The sequence below is a fragment of the Neovison vison genome, chromosome 6, assembly GCF_020171115.1.
Source record: "Neovison vison isolate M4711 chromosome 6, ASM_NN_V1, whole genome shotgun sequence".
Lineage (NCBI taxonomy): Eukaryota > Metazoa > Chordata > Mammalia > Carnivora > Mustelidae > Neogale > Neogale vison.
In genome coordinates this window covers 81,808,348-81,833,861 of record NC_058096.1, presented here as the reverse complement: position 1 = coordinate 81,833,861, position 25,514 = coordinate 81,808,348, and the positions used below count along the sequence as shown (strand labels likewise).

Sequence of the window (25,514 nt, the reverse complement as noted above, 5' to 3'; positions counted from 1 at the left end):
TGGAAGTCAACAATAGAAATATTTTTCTGAGTTGCTTTTGGATATATATATATCCAAAAATATGTTACATTTTCCTACACAGACAGGTGGTGCTAGGCTTGTCAGGCAGTCTTGAACTCCCCAGGTCTAACTTAGTTCCAGGCACAGAGGATAAGATAGAGATGTATAGATCCACGGTTGTTTTTGGAAAGGCAGTTATAATCTACTCAAAGATGCATGCTTTGATTAGAGAAGCACCCTATGAAAAAAATGAGTTTATTCATTGTTTCTGCCCTTCTTTCTATATGCAATTTTTGAACACCTCCTGAGTACAGCTTATACACCAGTCACAATTTACTGCCACTTGGATTTCATCAGTAATACCCTATAGACCGCCCTGTGGGCACATCCGATTCTTCTCCAGGCTCTGAAATGGATAGTTGACACAATCTCTATGTTAATTAGGACCATTAAGGAAAGCATTTCGGTAACACTTTTTTCTGGATGACTGACACTCCTATTGTTAAAAATAATCAGCAAATTTGATGGTGAAGATTACCTATTTTATGGTAGAGCTCTGGTAGCTGCACCTCCACTTTCTCTCTCTGAAAAAGATGGTACTCAGCTTGTTCACAGACGGGTGGGATCATATTGAACTGCCTTGCTACGGAATAGGCTTCCTAGAGAGAAATAAGATTGCAACTGAATTTATACTCATGAGAAATAAGGCTATTCTGTGATTCATATGCATGAGAAAACTTCATTTTATTTTATTTTTTAATTAACGTATAATGTATTATTTGCCCCAGGGGTACAGGTCTATGAATCATCAGTCTTACACATTTCATAGCACTCACCATAGCACATCCCCTCCCCAACGGCCATCACCCAGCCACCCTCTCCCTCTCTGCCCCACCCCCAGCAACCTTCAGTTTGGAGAAAACTTCATTTTAATGCAATCAATACAAACCAAGAAACGTGTAGGATGCCAAGTAATAAGCGAAGTTGTGACCATCAGGCTCACTGCAAGCAATATCAAATGTGGGAAATCCTTATTATTTTGGGGGAGGGTCTGGGCTGGGTCAAGTCCAGGACAAATTAGTCTGTATGTGAATCATAATAGTACGCGACAATACCAATTTGGTTTCTAAAGAAATACAACGCAGACTAACATATAGAAATGATGTGTCATTAGCAGGTTATAAACAGTACAGTTACTTAATACAGTTTTTAAAAAAGGGAGCCAGACTGTTTTGTTCATGTATCTCATTAGCTGGGAAATTCATGAATTCATTCATACAATGAATTGTATTCATTGGATCTTGCCACCGAAGAGCATGCTAGAATATGATTCCTGCTAGAGACCTGCACCTTCCCCGCTGTATTCTGAGCTGATGAGTTCCACCCCCACCCCATATCCATCTCTGAAATGACAGAATCAATCATAGCATTCCAGTGTCATGGTGATTGTTAGGAAAGTTTGCAAAAGGCCTTGTAATTTACACACATTATCTGAAAAAACAGCAATAAAGTATGTATTGGCCGTTTAAAAATAGAAATGAAATTACCATGATCTCCATAGCACTCCACCGAGAGGTCCCCCAATACATCGCCATTCCTTGGTTTATCACATGTGTCATGGCTCGAACAATTTCTACAGAAGGCCAAATAGCATTTCATTAGTTTCTCTATTTTTCGGAGTTATGTGATCTTTGGTGTGTTTTTCACCCCCCGCCCATGGCTTAGAAGTTTAATGCAATTATTTGTTTTATTAACAAAATTACTTGGACATTGGTGACAACATAATCGTCTAACAAGAAATGTTGATGATTTGGAGGCTGCTGGTTCTTTGGAGTAAACCGATTTTCCATTTTCAGCTTGCAGTACTACTACTAAATTATATTAAAGACATGATGACCACTTTTAAATTCTTCCTTGACTTCTATTACTTCATGGCTGCTGCCCTATAAAAGAACATATGATTAACCTTTCTCAAAGACTGGGTACCCTACCGAAGTGAGAAGTAAGAGGAAGCATTTAGTTTGACTTTGCAGAATGTAAGGTCACTGAGGATAGAAGGCCTGTCTTTGTGTGTTGGATTTGCAGAGCTGGGCCTCACACAGGGTGTCTGTGTAATAGAGATGACTCAACAACAATATGTTTAGCAGAAAGATAAACATATTAAATGCTGCACAAACAGCTGAGCCACAGTGGCTCCCAGCCCACAGTGGCACACCCTGTCCTTGACCACGTCAAACTTAACTTTATTCTGAGACATCCATGTAATGCATTTCACCGGGGCCGGCTCTCTGGCCCCATGGAGTTTGCTCATCGGCTTCTTTCAGGTTGACATCACATTGCCTAAACAGGAGAATGAATCCTTTCCACGGAGGGCTGGAGTTGAGCTAATCCTCTTGGCACCAGCTAGATGTGATACAAAACCAGAGAGCATGGAGAGCCTCAAGTTCAGTGGTGTAAAAAGCCAAAGACATGGCTGGATTTGACCCACAAAGTGCGTCAAACACCCAGGATGCCAGGTCATTTAATATTTTCAAGGGGTCGCAGGCCTCAGACTTCTCTGTGTCCTACTAATACCTGTACAGTACAAGTTCTTCAGAAAAATCAAATCCTTGTCTCAGAGTTGAGTTGAGGTGGATGTATTCTTATTTTATTTCTCACGAGCAAGCACTGTGTAAGCTGGTAAGGGACAGGATATAGAGTGAGACAGCCAGGGTTGGAGACTTAGTTTCCTTGCTTGTTTGGCTCTTAAATTGCCCTTGGTTTCTTTGTTTGGAAGATGGAATGCTTTTACTCACCATTGTCTACTCAACAGAGGTAGAATTCGACTTATAAGAAAAATATTTTTCTTTCTGAGAAAGACTCCCAAATATCAGCAACTCAAACTATAAGTTCCTCTTCCCTTTATAAAGCAAATGAGATATAAGAAAGTTCTATGAAATGTTTTCCTTTTATCATACTACTGGAAATGAATGCCTATGGTGAACACTTCTGGAAGCAGAGAGCCATTATTTAAACCTCTTCCCAGAAGCCTTCGCTCTGTTTGGACCCCTCCGTGGTTGCCCCGGCCCCCTTCCCTTCACACTCCACTTCCTTCAGAGCTGTGGGGCCCATTTCTTTTCTTCTTTTTTTAAAATTATTTTTTATTTATTTGACAGACAGAGATTACAAGTAGGCAGAGAGGCAGGCTGAGACAGAGAGAGGATGCAGACTCCCTGCCGAGCAGAGAGCCCGATGCGGGGCTCCATCCCAGGACCCTGGGATCATGACCTGAGCCGAAGGCAGAGGCTTTAACCCACTGAGCCACCCGGGTGCCCCTGAGGGGCTCATTTCATCAGCAGTATTCATTAAGGGTCCACAGTGCTGGGGCGGGGGATATTGTGGTGAATCACACATGTTGGCAAACACTGGTGAGGTTGACAGAGGATAAATTGAACCCAAGGTGCCCCGTCTCTATTCTGTAATCAGTAAGCTGAGCGCAGGACAGTTCAGTGGCCGGTCGTCACTGAGGCTCTGACGAGAGCAGTAAGAGGAAATGGCATTTGCGGCTCTTTCTGTACCTTCGTTCTCTTATTCAACACGCACATATTAAAAACCTAATATTTGCCAGGGACTCTGCCAGTTGCTGGGTTCATCTGTGAGCAAAACAAATACAGAGCTCTTGGACTCAGGGAGTCAAGAGTTGAGAGGGGGAGAGGGTGATGTACACAAGGAAGTAAATACAAGATGTAAAGTGTTGTGAAGAAAACAAACTAGAGATAAGGAATGAGGTCACGAGGGTTTCCCTGAGGAGTAATGTTAAGGCATCAAGAATAAAAAAGGAGCCATCCATGTGAAGAACAAGGAAAGAGCGTTCCTTCTAGGCAGATGGAACAACATGTGCAGGACAGAGCTTCGAGAGCTCCAGCAATCAGAAGGCAGCCATTGTGGCAGGAGCTGAGTCAGGGAGGAGGACAGGGGCAGAAGAGACAGTTGGCAGAGGGCAAACCATGTTGTTTGTATGTTATTCAGAGTTTAGTGGGAAGGCTACAGGAGGATGTAGTTTACATTTTAGAACACTATTTCTGACTCTGCCGTAGGGAATCCATGGTGAGGGGAGGACTGAAGGGAGCAGGAAGATCTTGAGGAGGGAAATGCAGTATTCCAGGCAGGAGATGAGGGTGGCTGGTCGGAGTAAAGACAGACAGACAGGCAGGGATGGATTCAAAATATATTTTGGTAGAATCCACCGGCCCTTGAGACTGGACTGAATGTAGCAAGTGAGGGAAAGGAAGGAATCAAGATGATCTCCCAGATACCTGGTCCTTTACACGGATAAGGAAGACTGAGGGAGCAATAGGTTTCGGGAGAAAAATCAAGGGTTTCCTCTTTGTGTGATGAATGGGGATGCCTGTGAGATACTAAGGGGGAGATGTCCAGTAGAAAACAGTGGACAAATGACAGGGACAGCAACCTGGAGGTGACCTATATATCACTGATCAGTCTATTAGTTGTCTTTAAATTCACAGCAGTGGATGAGACCACAGAAGGGGAGTCTGCCGTGGACACAGAGAAGGTTCTACAGGCCAGCCCAGGAGGGCTGGGTTCCGGTTCATCGCGGCCAGAGGAGTAGGAAGGAAGCCAGGTCGTAAGATGTTGCAGAATTAAGAGCAGAGAGTACTTGGAGAAGGAGCTGTGCCCACAGAGTGGAACACACTGAGCGTTCAGAGAGTGCAACGCAGTGTCCGCTGCCTTTGGCGCACACCAGGGACGCCCTTGCTGGCCATGAGAAGAGCCATTTCAGTGTCAGTGGTGCCATGGGACAAGAGCCAGGTGGGAGCAGATGGAGGAAAGAGGTGGGGAGGGGGAGGACGGGCTTTAGACAACCTGGGTAGACTCTTTCCAAGTATGGAAGTGAATGGAGCAGAGAAATGGCTCAGTAGCTGAAGGGGTACTTAGTGCCAAAGGAGAGTTTCATTTTAAAGACGGGAGACCTAAAAATAAGCCTGCGTGCCATTGGCAGTGATTTCAAAAGAGGGACTCGGTGATGATCCCAGCTGGGGGCTGGGGCAGGAGGGAAAGAGAGAGGGAGGCTTGATCAAGTGAAACAGAGGGTGGGCAGTACCTGTGAGGTGCAAAGGACCCAGCATCCAGAGGGCAGAGCTCTAGAAGGTGTGTCGAACTCATTGTGGGGAGACATGGGAGCCCGCGCGTGATAAATGCTAATCTTAATAAGCTATCAATCAAGTGAAGAAGAGGTGGGTGTGTGAAAAGGACAAGGTGAGAACGAGTGGTTCTGAGTATGGCCAACCCTACGTGAGACCCTCCAATGTCCCCAGATACTTTAATTGGTGGTAATTTCTTGCTCCCTGATTGGTTGTGCTTCTGGCTCTGCAGAGAAGGGTTTGGTGGAATGAAGAAGAAAATGCCCGTAGCTCTTATCTTTGGAGGAGGCTGCAGCACTGAATGCAGGGAAAATGGTGGGAGAAGCGAGGGGCTGCCACAGATTAAAAATTAAGCTTAATGAATGTTAAATTTGTTGTTGTTTTTGAATTTCAAAGAAAACCCCCCCGAGTTTTTTAGCTTTGTAGCTGGAAATTGCCATTCTGGTGGCTGAAGTGGGCTTTCACACCATTCAGCTCTTTAGGAACACAAGAGGGCAGCATTGTTGAAAGAAAAAAAAAAAAATCCGTGGAGTCTCGCCGGTTTTACTCTTATTCACGGAAATGCATTTCAGAAACATCCTCATTAGAGTGTGGATTCCAGGTGGGAAAAGGATGTGAGGGAGATTATTACAAGCACTGCATGCACCTGCCTTTGGGAAAAAAGACGCAGCAACCAGAATTAAATCTGGCAACCCAGGACTGGATGGGACTCCCTCTGCTATTCCAGAAGCCGGAGCACCCATGGTTCTCAACTGGGACGGTGCATTAAAACACCCGGGAGGTCTCTGTCAAATAAATAAATAAAATCTTTAAAAACAAAACAAAACAAAACAAACAAACAAAAAAACCCACCCGGGAGGGAGCTTTAAGAACTACGCTGCCCTCCACCAAGGCTCTATTATGTCAGAATCTCTAGGGCTGAGGCCCCATCGTCAGTGCTTTTAAAAACTCACTGCAGACTTTTCTAGAGTGCAGTCAAGGTTTAGAACTACTGCGCTTGTCTCTACCCACTGTCCGGAAGTCTGACCTCTGGGCCAGCAGCATCAGCAGCAGGAAACTTGTTAGAAATGCAGATTCTGGGGTCTTGCTCTGCGCCTGCTGAGTTACAAATTCAGAGTGGGTGGTGGGGCGCAGTAGCCTGTGTTTTAAGCCGCCCTCCAAGATTTTCTGGTGTGTTTTGAGAACCACTGCTTTATACCATTCCCAACTAAGCCATTTCAGGCTGTACAAACTTCCTCCTACATTTCCTCTTCTGCTCTTTCGTCTAAATGCTTCATGCTGTAATTTCATCTTTAATTATTTACTCTACACATATGTAAACAGTCACTGTGGCATGCAGGCGTCCATGCACGCACACCCACATACATATACACACACTTCGGTATGAATTGAAATCACCTGAGGAATCTGGATGGCAGAAAGGTCCAGATCCTAGCCTACTTCAATGAGCCTAGGCCTTTGTGTTATTTTCATCGGCTCTAAAACCGCGAAGTTTGAGAAACACTATCTGAACTCCTGAAAAACTTCGTTAAATCTTCCCCATGCACTCCTTTCCAGGTTGAAATAATCATTGCTCTGTGACCCACAGGCCACAGGAAGCTCTCTCTTGTTCCCAATGACCCACAGGCCACAGGAAGCTCTCTCTCGTTCCCTGTATCCTTAGCACACAGCTGGCTCTATGAATGTTTCAGGTCGATTTCATTCCAATGAGTATTCCATTTCTCCATTTGTAAAGTGAGGACGATATTGATCCTGTGGAATTCTTCAAAGTCTGAGATAAGATAATGTGTGTAGATCAATTCGTGACTCTAAAATTGTAACACAAACTGAGTAAGAAGCAAGCAGGATATGACCCCGGTGTTTCTTCTCAAATAGGCTCAGTTTCTAACATTTTCGTTACAAAAAAGAAAAGGTGACACTCTTCTTTCAGTAATGTAGGTTATCTTTGTTTTCAAATATGCATTTTATGCTAATGGACTTCATAAAACTGAGTGCAAAAATGTGTTGATAAACATGTTTTTTTAAAAATTGGCCGTCATCCAAAAAAGATAGTTGCTGACATTAAACCATCTTTCATGGGAAACGTTCCTTTGACCTTTAAAAGTTGTAAGCAAATAGTTATACTGCATGAACAGTAAACCATAAGAACTTCAGACAAAAACATGCAGAATTTAGTGTTTTGATTAAAAAATGGACTCAATCTGGCCATAGTGACACAGAATGATAAAAACAAAACCTTACAGATAATCCATTGTAGGTTCCTCTTCATTGTTTTAAGGTGTAAGTAAAAACCTCAATATTTTTAACAATTCTAACTATTTCAACTATGTTTATAAAATGCTAAGAGTTAAATACACAAAATAATAATTATACTATATGGTGGAACTATATGTAATTTTGTTCTCTTGTTTTCCAAGTCTTCCGAAAATTCCTGTAAATGTGTTATCATGTTTTATAATTAAAAATAAAGAAAAAATCCCTATCAAGCAAAGGTGCCACCTTAAAACATGAACATTTACAGATTAATTCACAAATATTTTTAACCAATGAAATTGCCATTTTTAGAGTTCAGAAATGGTTGGCTTTTGACAATGTCATTCACATGATTCAACCTAACTGCTAACAGATCCTTTTTTTTTTAAATTTTATTTATTTATTTGACAGATGGAAATCACAAGTAGGCAGAGAAGCGGATAGAGAGAGGGGGAAGCAGGCTCCCTGCTGGGCAGAGAGCTGGATGCTCAATCCCAGGACCCTGGGAACATGACCTGAGCCTACAGCAGAGGTTTTAACACACTGAGCTGCCCAGGTGCCCCCAGATCCTTTTTTTTTTTTTTTTTTTTCCAGAGGAGAGGACTATGGTGGAGGCTGAGGCACTGGGAAAATGTAGGGACTTGGTTTCCTCCAAGGAGTTACAGACACTTAGAAAACATAGGTCTAAACCTGGGCACAGTTTTCCCTCCAAACTGGCTGTTTGTTTATTTAACTTCCTTCATTCATTTGCTTATTTAACTTCAGAAACTTATGGTGGTGCATTTATAATGGTACCTCTTTGTGGCTTAGAGTTTTCTCCTTGCTTTATGCATCCTTATCCTGGCTGTGGAGGATCCTCTCTCAGTGCTCAGCTGAGTGTCTAGAGACAGAGAACTATCCTTTTTCGCAGGAATGGAAACTCAGACCTATAAATGGAGTACGTCAGGTTTAGCCTTACTGTGTGTCTGAGGGAAGCTGGACTTCCTTTGCTTCCCAGAAGACACACTGGGATTCAGGAGACCCATCACTTTTGTCCCATCACTGTCACTGCTTTGGGAGCCTCCCTCGACCTTGCTGAATCTCAGTTTCTTCAACACAAGTGAGAAGACTGATGTTAATTGAGCACATAGGTAATCTTTCTAAAAACTGTTTTGGTGGAAAATATCTTAACCCACATTTCATTGGGGAAGCAGTTGAGGCTCAGAGTTACGTGGGCAAGTGCTCAGCAGAGAGCCTGTGAGGCCACTTCTAGCTTTGACGTTCTAGGTGGCTTTGTATATTGTGTACTGCGGAAGAAGGTGGGTTGGAGACAGAAAAATAACAGGTAATTTCTTTAATCCCACCATGTATCTATGAACATGAAATGCCTTGTGTGTGGTTATATCCATCCATTTGCTTTTTTTTTTTTTTTAAATTAACATATAATGTATTATTAGCCCCAGGGGTACAGGTCTGTGAATCCATTTGTTTGCTTTTAATGTGTGATGACTATGGTTCATGAGGTATACGAATGATCTGGGAAGTGTAAGCTATCTTTTTGCCTCCTTGAAGAAACACTTTAAATTTGATGACTCTCTGAAAAAAAAGAGCCAGGAAAAGGATTGTGTCTTCATGTGAGCTGTTGAAGCTCAGAGAAAAAGTGGTCTTCACAAGATGGATCACAGACAGAAGCTTTCTGAATCAGGACATAGGCCAAAATGATCAGAACAGACTAGATTCAAGAGACTAGGAAGCAATTCATGGACTGAGTCAAATCAGTAAAACCTTTCAATTTAAACTTTGTTCAAAACTAACCCCAGAATGGAGCTGTAAGTATCTAAGGACAGTGCGTTGTCCTCACCCTGCAGCTAACCTGTCCCCAAAGGGCATGTGGTTTTCAACCTCTCTGCTTTGCCAAATGTTGTTATTTTGGACCCTAGACACTTTGAACTGAGCCTCTGAGATTGCCCAGGTGTGATTTCTGAAACTGATTCTGAACTGTGGAATGCGTTTTGACACTTTTAGTCTCTCTTTGACCTGAAGTCCAAAGGCCCTAAACAAAAACAGTAATTGGTAAGTTCCCCCAGGTTCCAAAATAAGACCTTGGACTACGTACGTAAGACTGGTGAAATGTTTGGCAATCATTAGCCTAACCCCCAACTTGAAAGAACGGTGGAGGCTGAGAGATAATTGAATTGGATTTGAGTTCTGTGGCATTTCCCTGCCTTCCTCTGCGATGCCTCCCTCCCCCTCTATCTTTCACTTCATCTCAAACCAAATAAAACTCCAGAACCCCAAAATCCCATTTGTATAACATACAAATAAGAGCAACTCCCTGAAGTAAGAGTCTGAAATTGCTGTGACTTTTCTGAACCAGAGAAGCTACTGCTCTGGGGATTCCATTCAATCATCAGCGCCCCCTACGGAGGGGGAGGCTATGTGATGCTGTATACTTTTATTTCTTCCTCCATCAGACATGGTGCTCTTTAACTCTAGCAAAAGAGCAACTGTTCATTTCACACCTCGGTAAGAATGGCCAAGTGACTTGCCTAAGGCAATGACATCGCTTTCTTATCTTTCAGTACAGCTCTCTCCCTCATTATTTCTCTGTAACTCTCTTACCACCCCATCCGATCTTTCTACTCTCGCCTGCTGACACTCTCCAAGAAATAAGTATGTTGACTACAGATCATAAAATCACACCTCTTCCTTAAATATAATCTAAATGTGGCCCCACTGTTTCCTACTAAAACTAGATGATTCCAAACTATCTGTTTGTAACACCTGTATTTGGCTAACACTAAATGGTAGTAAAGAGATGATTTCTTGTCCTGACAGTGTTAGTAGTCAGTGCTTAGGAAAGGAGTTTTTATAGTTTGAACACGGGTCTTCTCCTGATGTGGGATACCTCTCTGATACAAATGAAGACATTAAAATTAGAAAAAAAGATTTTCTTCCTCCTGCCAAAGCTCTTAAAGTTTTGCTCTTGTCAGTTAAGCTCCACCAATTTTATCATAGAACATGGCTGTCTTAGTCTGTTCAGGCTATTGTAACAAAAATACCATAAACATATAACAAACACATCATAGGTGCCTTGAACAGCATTCATTGCTCACAGTCTGAGGCTGAAGGACAGATTAGTTCACTGAGATACCAAAAAGCAAATGGTTGACAAAGTACGGCATCCCTTCCTGATCAAAACTCTTCAAAGTGTAGGGATAGAGGGCACATAGCTCAATATTATCAAAGCCATCTATGAAAAACCCACCGCAAATATCATTCTCAATGGAGAAAAACTGAGAGCTTTTCCGCTAAGGTCAGGAACACAGCAGGGATGTCCATTATCACCACTGCTATTCAACATAGTACTAGAAGTCCTCGCCTCAGCAATCAGACAACAAAGAGAAATTAAAGGCATCCAAATCGGCAAAGAAGAAGTCAAACTATCACTCTTCACAGATGATATGATACTATATGTGGAAAACCCAAAAGACTCCACTCCAAAACTGCTAGAAATTGTACAGGAATTCAGTAAAGTGTCAGGATATAAAATCAATGCACAAAAATCAGTTGCATTTCTTTACACCAACAACAAGACAGAAGAAAGAGAAATTAAGGAGTCAATCCCACTTATAATTACACCCAAAACCATAAGATACCTAGGAATAAACCTAGGTATTGGCAAAGAATCTATACTCAGAAAACTATAAAGTACTCATGAAAGAAATTGAGGAAGACACAAAGAAATGGAAAAATGTTCCATGCTCATGGATTGGAAGAACAAACATTGTGAAAACGTCTATGCTACCTAAAGCAATCTACACATTTAATGCAATCCCTACCAAAATCTCATCCAGTTTTTTCAAAGAAATGGAACAAATAATCCTAAAATTGGTATGGAACCAGAAAAGACCTCAAATAGCCAGGAATATTGAAAAAGAAAGCCAAAGTTGGTGGCATCACAATTCCAGACTTCTGTATTACAAAGCTGTCATCAAGACAGTATGGTACTGGCACAAAAACAGACACATAGATCAATGGAACAGAATAGAGAGCCCAGAAATAGACCCTCAAATCTACGGTCAACTAATCTTCAACAAAGCAGGAAAGAATGTCCAATGAAAAAAAGACAGCCTCTTCAACAAATGGTGTTGGGAAAATTGGACAGCCACATGCAGAAAAATGAAATTGGACCATTTCCTTATACCACACACAAAAATAGACTCAAAATGGACGAAGGACCTCAATGTGAGAAAGGAATCCATCAAGATCCTTGAGGAGGGGCGCCTGGGTGGCTCAGTGGGTTAAAGCCTCTGCCTTCAGCTCAGGTCATGATCCCAGGGTCCTGGGATAGAGCCCCGCATTGGGCTCTCTGCTCAGCAGGGAGCCTGCTTCCTCCTCTCTATCTGCCTGCCTCTCTGCCTGCTTGTGATCTCTGCCTGTCAAATAAATAAATAATATCTTAAAAAAAAATCCTTGAGGAGAACACAGGCAGCAACCTCTTTGACCTCAGCTGCAGCAACTTCTTCCTAGGAACGGGAAGCAAGGGCAAAAATGAACTATTGGGACTTCATTAAGATCAAAAGCTTTTGCACAGCAAAGGAAACAGTTAACAAAATCAAAAGACAACTGACAGAATGGGAGAAGATACTTGCAAACGACATATCAGATAAAGGACTAGTATCCAAAATCTATAAGGAGCTTATCAAACTCAACACCCAAAGAACAAATAATCCAATCAAGAAATGGGCAGAAGACATGAACAGACATTTCTGCAAAGAAGACATCCAGATGGCCACAGACACATGAAAAAGTGCTCCACATCACTTGGCATCAGGGAAATACAAATCAAAACCACAATGAGATACCACCTCACACCAGTCAGAATGGCTAAAATTAAGAAGTCAGGAAATGACAGATGCTGGCAAGGATGCAGAGAAAGGGGAACCCTCCTACACTATTGGTGGGAATGCGAGCTGGTGCAGCCATTCTGGAAAAAAGCATGGAGGTTCCTCAGAAAGTTGAAAATAGAGCTAACCTATGACCCCGCAATTGCACTACTGGGTATTTACCCTAAAGATACAAATGTAGTGATCTGAAGGGGCACGTGCACCCGAATGTTTATAGCAGCAATGTCCACAACAGCCAAACTATGGAAAGAACCTAGATGTCCATCAATAGATGAAAGGATAAAGAAGATGTGGTATGTATCTACAATGGAATACTATGCAGCCATCCAAAGAAATGAAATCTTGTCATTTGGGTATTATGGCTAGTAAAATAAGTCAATCAGAGAAAGACAACTATCATATGATCTCCCTGATATGAGGAAGTGGAGATGCAATGTGGGGGGTTTGGGGGGTATGAAACGAATAAATGAAACAAGATGGGATTGGGAGGGAGACAAACCATAAGAGACTCTTAATCTCACAAAACAAATTGAGGGTTGCCAGGGGGAGAGGGGTAGGGAGAGGGTGGTGGGGTTATGGACATTGGGGAGGGTATGTGCTATGGTGAGTGTTGTGAAGTGTGTAAACCTGGGGATTCACAGACCTGTACCCCTGGCACTAATAATACATTATATATTTATAAAAAATTAAAAAATTATTAAAAAAATAAAAAGCAAAGGGAACAAAACCTCATCCATCATACATGGCACCCAATGTTTCTATATTCATTATTAGTGGAATAGTTAAATTTATACCAGTGAGCATCTGCGATTGCATTATCAATATCTGACTCAAGCCTTAAACTTCTGATCTTTTCAGTTGTGGAATGTCATCCACCTTAGCCAGACAGACAGACATGGCATCCTGACATGTAGCTTCTTCTATTATCCTGTCTGGAGCTCTTTATTTATACAACTGTCTGTGTACCAGCTTCTTGGGACAGGCTTTTAACTCTATTTTAAAAGGAATTCTATCTTGTGGATGTAAGAATAAAGCAAGCAACTTGGCAGGGGATTGATGAGAGTAAAAAAAATATTTATCCTAATGAGATTTTCTACTGGCAAATCCAGTTGGTTTTGGGTTTTTTTTTTTTTTCTATAACAGGAAGCAATCTTTATTGCTTCTTTAAAAATGTCGAGCTGGCCTTCCTTCCTGGTTCTGCCACGGGAGACGGCTGAAAGAAGATGCTACATCTTCATCTCTTGGAGCAGCAGATGTAGCTCGCTGGCAGCCCCAAATCCATGCTGGCTCTGCAGAGCTTGTCTCTCTTTGTCAGGTGTCTGGTAACTAACCAAAGGCAACTAACTAAAAGGCAACTTTTAAACTTGATATGGTAGAGTGGAATGATTTTCTCAGCTTTCCAACAGTGAACTACCTGGTAAGGAGGGAATACTACCTCTGTTCCTGTATGCAATGAGGCACCTGCTGCTCTGTATGTTAAAATATAAGGCAGGCCCAGTGCTGGCATCCCAGGGCAGACCCAGGGGACAGACTAGCCTCCTTCTAGAGGGTTCTGGTAGCAAAAGTGGCCCAGCCACCACTTGGCCTGCCTTAGATTAAGATGCATAAAGAGAAACGTTACTATTGCTTTAAAGCAAATGCTTTATTGAGATACAGGGTAGTCATTTGCATACATGTTTATGCTAAAGCCAAATCTGTCTAAATAAGCATTTGCAGAAGATTTTAATAAAGAAAATAAGGGAAAACCTGCATATATATGGGTGGGGAATGGAAGAAGGTGAAAAATGGGAAGTCCCAAAGACGGAGATTAAGGGCTCCTGATACAAGCAGAACATGCATCTTGTATCTATTTCACTGCCCCACATGTTATTAGAATCTTCTGCTAAGAAAGGATTTAGCAAGGTTTTTCACGGAAAGGCAATGCTTCTTAAATGTTTCTACCACATGAGCCACTTAAGTGGCCACAAAAGCAAATGCTATTTAGACGGATTTGGCTTTAGCATAAAAATTCATGCAAAAGGCTACCTTACACCTCAAAAAAGCATTTGCTTTAAAGCAATAGTAATATTTTTCTTTATGCAGCTTAGAGTAAAACTGACACAGAAGGAAAATGTTTCGTGTTTACTCTGTGGCTTGTCCTGCTTCCCTCACACCCGCCAAGCCCATATCCACATTTTCCACACAAAGCATACTGTCTTGTGCTTCACGGGAAAGGCATGCCTGGTTGTAAGGCAAAGAGCAGCAAGAATGGGGTCGGTGACTGGAAAGGTATAATGAATTGTCCATCTTGGGTCTGATCTTTAATTAGACACAAAACCCTAGTTTGATCTAATCCTTTCTATCCTGAACTTTTGTATATTTCCATGCCACATTTTGTGAGGCTCTGTCACATAAATATAAGGGCCTTCTGTCTTCTGAAGTATTAAGAATAACCATTAATAGTAATTTAACTCTTTTAATACAGCTGGCCTTGTTCTAAACACTTTATATGAACTCAATCACCAAAACAATCGCAAAGAAAAGGTCTATGATTGTTATTCTTATTTGCACGTGAGAAAATGGGGCCACAGTGAAGGTGAGTAAATTGCTCAAGGACACCCAACTAGTAAGTGAAAACAAGCACTATGCTTCTAGTCTGCTCTTCAACACAGAGAACATTTCAACATTTTAGAAATTGTCAGAGTTGTGTCAGCTGAGTGGACCAGTAAGTCCTGATAGAGCATGACAGGTTACACTAAGGGGATAAGATGCTAACTGCAGAACTCCTTTGGGAGCCAACCGGAACCATTTTGTTCCTTGGGATCACTCACTTCCTTTGGGGGCCTGCCCAGTGTGTGTGTGCGAATGCAGGGTGCTTTTCTGTGTCACAGTAACATGGACCACTTCTCTTTCCTGCTTGGCCTTCATTGCCTGGCAACTTTTACAAGTGAGCCTCTTTCAATATAGGAAGTTTGACAGGATAGATAGAGAACAATGGAGAAAGAGACCATGAGTTCCCGGGTTGTTCTTCACCCATAAACTGCCATCTCCAAAGTAAGGCAGGAAAAGGTAAGTGCAAAATAGAGGAAGTATCATGCTGTACGTACATGTGAAAAAGGCAGGATGTTTAATTCCAACTAAGGGGATCAAGATGTCTTCCCCGGGAACATTTCAGGCTAAGGAAATAATGAGCAGTGCTTCTTGAAGCTAAAAACCGTGATTTCAAAAATGACTTTGCTTCCCAATTAGTTAAAAAAAAAAAAGGTATATTGGTTAAAATAAGTATCTACTGCAAAGCTAATATGTTATAAAAAAAAAAATTAGGTAATGGCATCCAGATCCTGGCCACAAAATACTGCGTTCCATTAATAGGACCAGGACTCCTTGGGAAAACGGCTGATTACAGGGCTGGGGAAAGCACAGGCGAGCTTGGAACATCTTGTGCTGGGTAAGCAAAAGAGTCCTCGGGGAGAAGAAAGAAAAAAGAAAAAAGATGAAGACATGTCAAAGACAGTCCAAAAGAACATGTTGGGGATAGTTGTGGTAACAAAATAAATAACGACAGTCACAAATTATAAATCATAGAATAAAATCAGAGTCTATGAGATCATAATGATATAAATAACTGAATAAATCAATTGAATAAAGAAATACAAGGGGAGGTGGGAAAGCTCTTCCTTACAGTAGAATGCCAACCAAAAAATGTAGTAGGTATGCTAGAAGTAGAAAATCACCATTTGGTAAACACCATAGTACTTGTTTCAGGTGAAAATCATTGTGGAATGCTACAATTAAGTTGGCAGTATTCATTATTTTTTCACCACACCCAGTGCTCCATGCAAGCTGTGCCCTCTATAATACCCACCACCTGGTATCCCAACCTCCCACCCCCCCCCCCCCCCCGCCACTTCAAACCCCTCAGATTGTTTTTCAGAGTCCATAGTCTCTCATGGTTCATCTCCCCTTCCAATTTACCCAAAAGCACATACACAGTTTCTAAATATTTCCCTCAAACATACTCCTTGGGTATATACCATATATACTTAGTGTCACATAATACAGGACATACTAAAGGAAAAGTAATAACTTTACACAGGAGAAACCTGGTAGACATCACCACCAAGGGACCAAAGTTAACATCAGCAGTAACAAGAAACAAACATTATGCACCCTTCCTCCCTAGCAGGAAGCACCGAAGAGAACACAGCATCATTTCCGTGGTATTCTTGCCCAAAATGCCCAACATGAATTTAATCATTAGCAAATATCTGAAGAGCATCAATGGAGGGACATTCTACAAAAGAACTGGCTAATGCTTTTCTAAACTGTCACAATGACAAAAGACAGAGAGGCCAAGGAACTGACTGAGCTTAAAGGAGACCAAAGACACATGAAGATGAACTGCACTGCATGATCTTAAAGTAGATAAGGAGCAGAAGGGAATGTCAGTGAGACAATCGAGAAATACGAATACAATCTGTAGATCATATATTATTATTGTGTCAATGTTAATTTCTAGATTTTAATAATAGTACAATGGTTATGTCAGATGTTAACACTTGTGGGAATCTAGGTGAAGGATATATAAGAATTTTTGTACTATTTCATACTACTTTTTAATTTTTTAAAAAAAGATTTTATTTATTTATTTGGCAGAGATCACAAGTAGGCAGAGAGGTAGGCAGAGAGAGAGGAAGGGAAGCAGGCTCCCCACTGAGCAGAGAGCCGGATGCGGTGCTCCATTCCAGGACCCTGAGATCATGACCTGAGCCGAAGGCAGAGGCTCTAACCCACTGAGCCACCCAGGCACCCCCTACTTTTTAATTTTTAGAACTTTTAAAAATTTGTGAGAGAGCATGAGCTGCGGGAGAGGGAGAGAGAGAAGACGATTGCCCACTGAGCAGGGAGCCCTACTGGTGCCTGGATCCTAGGGTTCTGGAATCACAACCTGAGTTGAAGGCAGACGCCTAACTGACTGAACCACCCAGGCACCCCTATTTTTACTTCCTTTTAATGTTTGAAACTGTATCAGTGGATAGTTTAAGATAGAAAAATATCGACCATAAATAGAAATTTAACAATCATAAGATATAAAATAAATGGAAATCATGCTTTCTTCTCATCCCGAAGTGGATTTAGATAGCACTCCCTGTTTTAGAGGTCTCCAAGGGAAGAAGTCTGGCTCAGCATGGCTTGTTTGGAAAGTGGCGGATAGGTCTCTGGTGCTGGCCTGTTTCTGAAGAGATGCAGTGAGAAATGGGTTGGCTTCTGATCCTGGAATCTGGGGTAAGAAAACTTGATTGTGTATTTCCAAACCCCAAGGACTGCGCTTGGACTTCGACAGCCAGGAGATCATAGTTAATCCTGACAACTCAATTCCACTGTCATTTTTATCTCATTTGTGTGTGTGTGTGTGTGTGTGTGTGGTTGTTGAGTGAATCCTCTGTTTTCCCAAAGCGACACATGGGCATCACATAAGGAGTCAATGCTTAAAGGCTTATAACCAAAAGCACCAGACCTTTGACTCTTTGCCTTTACCCCAGAGGTAAGCCCTTCCAATATATATTGCTTATTCTAGTGTTAATCTCTATGTTTCTCAATAATATTTCTGCATTATGCTCTTGGTCCAGCTTTTTAAGACATCATCTGTTGACTTCCCTTGGAGGTGAGGATTTTAGCTCCTGCTCATACGCCCTTCTTTCTTCACCATCTTCCCAATATGTTCATGTCTCAGTTTAGGGGTAAGTTCCTATTCCGTGTTTTCATTTTAATGACTCCATATTTAGTGCCCACTGCCAAGCAAAGTAGTTTACAGTGTTATCTTGCCTTCCTTCTGTAACTTCTCATTTCTCCTTCAGTTGACAATTTCTTCATTAACAGTTTTATTTGGAGCTTTACTGAATCTTTCCATACGTTGTGCAACTGTCTCTCAGTACAGCTTTCCACATGGTCAAGCTTGTGAGAAACTCTCTTCCTTCTCTCCTTTTCCTGGCAGCGTCCCACCTGGAGGCTGCCATCTTCCTGCCGCAGCCCACACTGGAAGCGCTCTGTGCCGCTGCCCAGCTGTCGTGCTGGCGCGTCCCTTCCTCTCACCCTGGAAATCCCCTTCTTCCTCTAAAGGAGTTGGATCCTGCCGCTTCCTCCTTGTGGCTTTATCCTCTCAGTTTGGTGCAGCATATTTTCCAGTAGCTTTTGAGGGGCTGTGTTGGGAAGTCAAAATGTTCTTATTTCCTCCGCCTTGGTTTGGGAGGTTTGCCTACTGTCGTTTTGCCTCGAATTTTGAAGGCTTGCTCCATGGCAAGTGACTAGTGCGAGAGTGACCGTGGGAACAATGAAGGGACTTGCCACTTTTTCCCACTGGGGTTTTCCTTCACAACAACATCCATATCTGTTAGTTTTTTCCTTGAAAAAATATTTTTCATAGAAATATTCTCCTATATTCTACCTAGGGAAAGTGTAACCTGGCTATAGTGACCCAGAAATAAGTGAGAGTAGAGGTCTGGGGTCTCACTTCATAAATTTTTAATACCCCCCCCCCCGCCCCCAGCCCGGCCCTACCTTCCTTTATGACTTGTCTCCCTTAGACGACAGCTGCTCAATTGCTCCAATGTATATACCTTTTGCTTCCTTCATTGCCTGCAGACCTGGGGACATCGAATCTCCATAGATCCGTTGTTCTTTTAAACAACCACCTTGTTTCCAAGTTCCCACCTCACCCCCATCCTCTGTGACGGTGCATCTAACGCTCTAACCATTCTGAGATTGCACAGTGGAGATTAATTTTCTTCTCACCTGTGGGCACTTCAAATAAATCTTCCCTCAGTTCTACTAAGTCATTTACAATTCCTCCATCCTTTTTCCACCTTCATATATAAGAGTCTGGCTTTCCAGTTGTCTGCTACTTTTATCAGAAAGGAAATTTCTATTTCTGTTCCTTGCCCTGTATGTTATTTATCGGGTGAGTTTAAAAAAGATTTTATTTATCTATTTGACAGATAGAGATCACAAGTAGGCAGAGAGGCAGGCAGAGAGAGAGAGAGAGGGAGGAAGCAGACTCCCTGCTGAGTAGAGAGCCCGAAGTGGGGCTCGATCCCAGGACCCTGGGATCATGACCTGAGCCGAAGGCAGAGGCTTTAACCCACTGAGCCACCCAGGCGCCCCTGATTTTTTTTTTTTTTTTTAAGAGATAGGGGCAGAAATATTTAACTCTGGTATCTTAAGCCAAGAGGTGTCCTTGTTTTCCAAACAAGGAAACTGAGACTCAGAGATTGGGTGGCTTTCACTCCCTCACCTACTCCCTATTTCACCAAAGCTGCTCTTGTCAAGGTTACTGATGGTCTACACTGATGGACAATTCCCAGTCCTCATCTGACTTGACCTATTCATAGCGCTGTTACAGTCAATCCCATCTTCCCCTTGACATGTTTCTTATTTTCTTGTTTTTGTTTGTTTTTTTGCTTTTTTGCTTTTTTTAACCTGCTCTCTTCCTCCTCCCAGCCTCTGAATATTGGAGAGCCCCAGGGCTCAGTCCTTGGTCCTTTCTTTCTATATGCTTTTCCTGCTTCTTCTTTCCGTTTTTACTCCCTGTGTGATTTACCAATTTCCAATGCTTTAAATATCTTTAACATGCAGACAACTCCCTCATTTACATCTCCATCTCAGGCCTGTCTTCTGAGTTTCAGATTCAGTGCCCAACTGCCCACTCAACATCTCTACTTGGATTTCTACTGAACATCTCAAACTCAAGCCCCCTGATCTTACCCCACAAACCGGCTCTACCTATAGTATTCCCCATATTAGTTAATGGCAGTTTCTGGCAGCTTCCATCCTTCTGGTAACTCAGGCCTAATACCTTAGAGTCATTCCCCACTCCTCTCTTTCTCTTACACTCACATCCAACCCATTGGGAGCTCTTCTGGTTCTACATTCAGTATTTATTCAAACTCTATACTTCCATAGCTAGCACCTTCATCCAAGCCATCTTCTCTCTCACCTAGATTGCTACAATTATATCCTCATATCTCCCCACTCCTACATGTGCCCCTTTATAGTTCATTCTAATTCCAAGCCAGGGGGATCCTTTTGAATTATAAGTCATGTTATCTTTGTCCAAAATTTAGAAGACTTTCTAAAGACTTAGAAGACTTGCCAAAGATTTAGAAGACTTGCCAAACGTCTCTATAATCTCCCTAATCTCTTCTCCTACACTCTTCCTTCTTCACTCTCTGCAGTCACACTGGTGTCCATGATGGTCCTCAAACACAATAGGCTTCTCCCATCTCAGGATCTTTGCACCAGAAACAATGTCCTTATTGCTTTTCTAGTTACTCACTTTACTCCTTTGGGTCTTTGCTGGCATCTTACCTTCTCAGTGACCACTTTCAACTCCCTAAGCATCCCCTCCCTTACTCTTCTGCTCTACCTTTTCCTTGGTTCCATGACACTTGATCATTTTCTAATCATTCTACATAACTTAATTTTTTGTTTCACTGTTTATTTCCTGTCTCTCTCATTAAATCAAATGTGTCTCACAAGGGTGGAAATCTTTGTCTATTTTGTTCTTTTGGATATCCCAGGCATCAAGAACAATGCCTAGTGTATAGCAGGCACTCATTAATAACTGAATATAAATAAATGAATGAGCCTAATTTTAGACCTATTTTTAGTATACCATGTTCTTCTCTGGGTCATTGTGAGTGCTGTAAGATGACATTTAAAATGCCTCCTGTCAGTTTTTTGAGAAAGGAACTTTAGATATTTGTCTTATGCTTGGGAAGAGAGTAGGGAAATTGATGGGAGAAACAAAATTTCACCATTTTTTCCTTCCCCAGTTTTTCTTTTTGGTCTCCATATCTCCCCCTCCCCCCCTTTTTTTGTTTCTGTTAAACTTTGTGTGGATTTTTATATCATTTGTTTTTTCCTCTTATTTAAAAAACACTCATTTCTAGGTGTCATTAGGTTCATCCCATTACCAAATATATTTCCAGTTTCCGTGTTAATGACACAATACTTTCCTTCTTTCTCCAAGTAAAAGAGAGTTCTGCTGATAGTAAATTTACTTTGTTTTCCTTTCTACTGCTTCCCTGTACCCATCCCTTCCATCCATTAGCCATTTAGAAAATAAAAACAAATGTTCTTATATAAGTAAATTCTGGCTTGACTGTATTACGGTTTCAAAAGTTGTTTAAAAGTATCTCTCTAATTACCATTAATTTTTCATGATTGGCTTCACTGAAGCTAGTCACAACACAAATTCACCTTTCAGAATTTAAAATAGAACCAAACCCAATGTAGGGATGCATTTAGAAAGGATGGATAAATTCCAAACTGCAGAGGCTGAGGTTTAGTAGCTTATAATCTTTTTCAGTATTTGACCCTTTAGCAAATAATTACTTGCCAAGGTAGAAATGAACTTTCAAAAGTCTTCAGATTCCTGGGGAGATTTTGTGGGGAAGGGCCCTGGTGGGGTTTGGGAGGCATCTGTGCATAATGGGTACATTTTATACATGTGGCCAGATGATGTATTTTGTAATTTGTGGAGACTTGAATTTTAAGCACACAAGGTTTTCCTAAGCTTCCTATTATATTGAACATCATGGTATTTTCTTATAAAACAAAAAAATTTGTTTTCTGAAACTAAGTTAATTTTTTTCACCTATAATTTAAGTCAGATTGATTTAAATTAGGTAAACATATGTAAATAGTATGTGGAACAAGCATGACTTATGATAATGTAATCACAACCCAACTTTATTTTTTTAATCTCCCACTAGCCCTTTACATTCAGTGGGAACAAGTATCCCTGATGAGAATTCAGGCTGGTCCCACATCATTTAAAATCATAAATACAGCCTCCATAGCTCTCAATCAAAACTCCAAGCTCTTACTTTTCCTTTTCCCTAGCTGGAACCTGCTTCGAGTAGCAGTCTGCAGGAAGGTGCGGTGAAATGGGACATGGCTGGTCTCTCTTTTCCTCTACTGAAATGGGACATGGCTGGTCTCTCTATTCCTCTACTTCCTGCTTCTCTTCTGGGCCCCTCTCCTACCAGATCTGGGTGTTCAGCTCCAGCCCCCACCTCCCACACCTCGCCTCCAGGAGGACAGACCCCAAAAGAATCCCCCACATAGGAAACCTTCACAGATGCCCTTTCTGTCACCCCCACGGAAGGCGCACCCTCCTGCTAAACGAGAGAAGCAGCCCACTTCTCCACATCTAGGTTTGTCAGACACGAGTCAGCTCCCACGTCACTATACTTCCTAACTGTGAGGCTCACATTTTAAACAATCTATGCAGCCTATGGATTTTGCAACTCCTCACCCCTGGCCAGGGTTGAAGTGAAGGGCAGTCCGCGCCTTCTGCTGAGGTGGGTTGGTACTCAAGGCATAGTTTTCTTTACATTTGCCCTTCTCACTAGATCGTCTCTCCTCCTCTCACTTAACCTTTATATTCTTGAAGCACGTGAGGGAGTTCCAGAATTACCGCAATGAGAAGTGGGGAAGAGAAGAGAAAGCTCATCTTTACTGAAGGATATCTATTTACAAATGGAGATGGGTTGCAACCCCGCTGTAATAACTGATGCAGGAAGGGATCCTCAGCAGATGCTAAAGTCAGGTTGTAGAGGACCGGGCTATTCATGTGGTCACAACAAATCAAGCACCCAGCTTACTTATTAAGTACCAAGTCAAAGAGGCACCATCATGATGGGGTAAGCTGGCAGGTATCATTTCAACCAAGCAATCAACCTTAACAGGACCCATAATGGGACACAGTGGCACTCAAGGGTCTTCTGAGGGACACACTGAGAAGAACTCAATGTCACCTATGTACTCTTCTTGCCAAAAGCTTCATCTAATCCTGAGAAAAATGATCAGACAATCCAGACTGAGAGACATTTTTCAAAACAATTGGCTTGGAATTTTTAAACATGTCAATGTTTTTAAAGAGGAAAACAAGTGGTAGAGGAACCGCTTTAGACTAACAGAGATTGAAAAGCCATGAAACTAAATAGAGTGTGGGGCTCTTAATTAAAACCATGGATCCAGGTAGAGGAGGAGAAGATGGCAGCAGAGTAGGAGGACTGTAGGTTTGCCGCATCCCACGAATACAACTTCCTAAAGATTGTATCATCCTTAATACCCCAGAAATCTATCTGGAGACTGGCAAACAAACTCTACAAATAAAGGTGGAGAAGAGGCCACATTGAAGAAGGTACGAAGTGTGGAGATGCAGTTTGCGAGAGAAATATATTGTGGCTGCTGCAATGAGGAGGGAAGCCGTGGTCACTGAAAGACAGACCAACACACAGGGAATGCACAGGGAAAACAAATCCCCATAGCAACTGGCCTGGAAACTGAGAGGGCCGAATTTTGTGAGTTCTTGAAACCAGCAGAGCTTAAATCCTGGAGTTTTAAAGGGTGGAGTGCTTGACTCTGGACAAGCTTAGAGGACACTGGGACTGCTCTTAGAAAAAAGGCAGAGCAAAGAGCCCATATATATATATAGCATGAAAACAGTGATCTAAAGAGTAACTGAGGCACACAGAGGGGAGGCTATTTGCTCATCTTGGTGCACATCCCAGAGAATTAGTTTTCACAGAGAGAACTCTCCAAGAACAAAGGAACTGGCAGGCACCACTTCCTTCCCTGCTCCACAGCATAAGCACAGCACCACCTGTGGAAACCAGGCAGAACTGACAATCACTACCTAAACTGCTTACACCAAACCCCACCCCCTGTGCTCTGGAAGAACTGCCCTTCCTGGTCACACTTGCCTCAGTCCCACTAGTGGGCCCCCTACCCCAGAAAACACATCTCTCAACCCAGGACTTTTGTGAAATTTTGGTTCTAGTGGAGGCAGCAATAGGTCTTGTTTCACAAGCAGACCAGAGCACACCCAGCTAAAACAAGCCACATTCAGACCAGGGACCACACGCTGCCCACAATAGGCAAAGAGAACCTCTACAGACAACTGGCCCAAAAGATAAAGCAGCCAGGACACAATAGCAGAGCGCATGCAGCACACATTGGAGATACTCTCAGAAGCCCCAGACCCTGGGGAATAGGGAATGTTAAATTGTAGGGCACTACAGGAACTCTTCTTCATAAAGCCATTACCTTCAAAAATAGTAGAGGTAGCTGACTGTCCTAATACAGAGAAACAGGCACAGAGACTTAGACAAAATAAGAAGACAGAGGAATCTGTCTCAAATGAAAGAATAGGGCAAGGCCATGGCTGGAAATCTAACTGAAACATATATAAGTAACATGCCTGATGGAGAACTGTGATCGTAAGGATACTCACCAGACTGGAGAAAAGAGTGGAAGACATCAGTGAGACCCTTAACACAGAGATAAGGAATAACATAGCAGAGACAAAGGGCTCAATAAACAAAATGAAAAACATGCTTGATGGAATGAACAGCAGGATGGAAGAAGTGGAGGAATGAATTAATGACTGAGAAGACAGAGTAAGGGAAACTAAAAAGCTGAACAAAAAGAATTATGCAAAACAAGAACAGACATAGGGAACTCAGTGACTCCATCAAATGTAATACCATTTGCATTATAGGAGTCCCAGAAGAAGAAGAAAAGAGAAAAGGGGACAGAAAATTTATTTGAAGAAATGATAGCAGTAAACTTCCCTAATCCAGGGAAAGAAACAGATATCCAGATCCAGGGAACACAGAGCACTTCCAACAAAATCAACAATAGCAGATCTGTACCAAGATATCCTGTAACTAAAATGGCAAAACACAGTGATAAAGAAAAAATATTAAAAGCAGCAGGACAAAAGAAGACAGTTATATACAAAGGAAACCCCATAAGACTATCAGTGTATTTTTCAGCAGAAATTTTCCAAGCCAGAAAAGGTAATATTCAAAGTGGCACGATATATTCAAAGTGCTGAATGGGGAATACCTGTAGCCCAGAATACTCTATCCAGCAAGGCTGTCATTCATAATAGGAGGAGAGATAAAAAGTTTCCCAGTCAAATAAAAACTAAAAGAGTCCACTAAACCACCCCTGCAAGAAATATTAAAGGGGACTCTTGGAGTCAAAAGGAAAGACCAAAAATGACAGTATGAAGGTAGGAAACACAAAAGCAACAAAAGTGAGTATTTCTATAAAAAATCAGTCAAGGAATTCATAAAATAAAAGGATATAAAAGATGACACCATATATCTAAAATGTGGGAAGGAGAGAAGAATGGGTTCAAATGTAAACAACCATCAAATTAATATTGCTATGTGAA

At 41.9% G+C, this 25,514-nt stretch overlaps 1 protein-coding gene across 3 annotated transcripts in view; it reads right to left on the bottom strand.

Annotated features, from left to right (window-relative positions):
* Positions 1 to 25,514, bottom strand: part of KCNAB1 (potassium voltage-gated channel subfamily A regulatory beta subunit 1) — a 403,134-nt gene that overhangs the window by 19,586 nt on the left and 358,034 nt on the right. For all 3 annotated transcript variants that reach the window (XM_044251653.1, XM_044251654.1, XM_044251655.1), the window contains exons 9-10: positions 1,548 to 1,633; positions 539 to 659 (exon numbers count right to left, since the gene is read on the bottom strand). In XM_044251653.1, the coding sequence (XP_044107588.1) occupies positions 539 to 659; positions 1,548 to 1,633 (207 nt within the window). The remainder of the gene's footprint in view (positions 1 to 538; positions 660 to 1,547; positions 1,634 to 25,514) is intronic.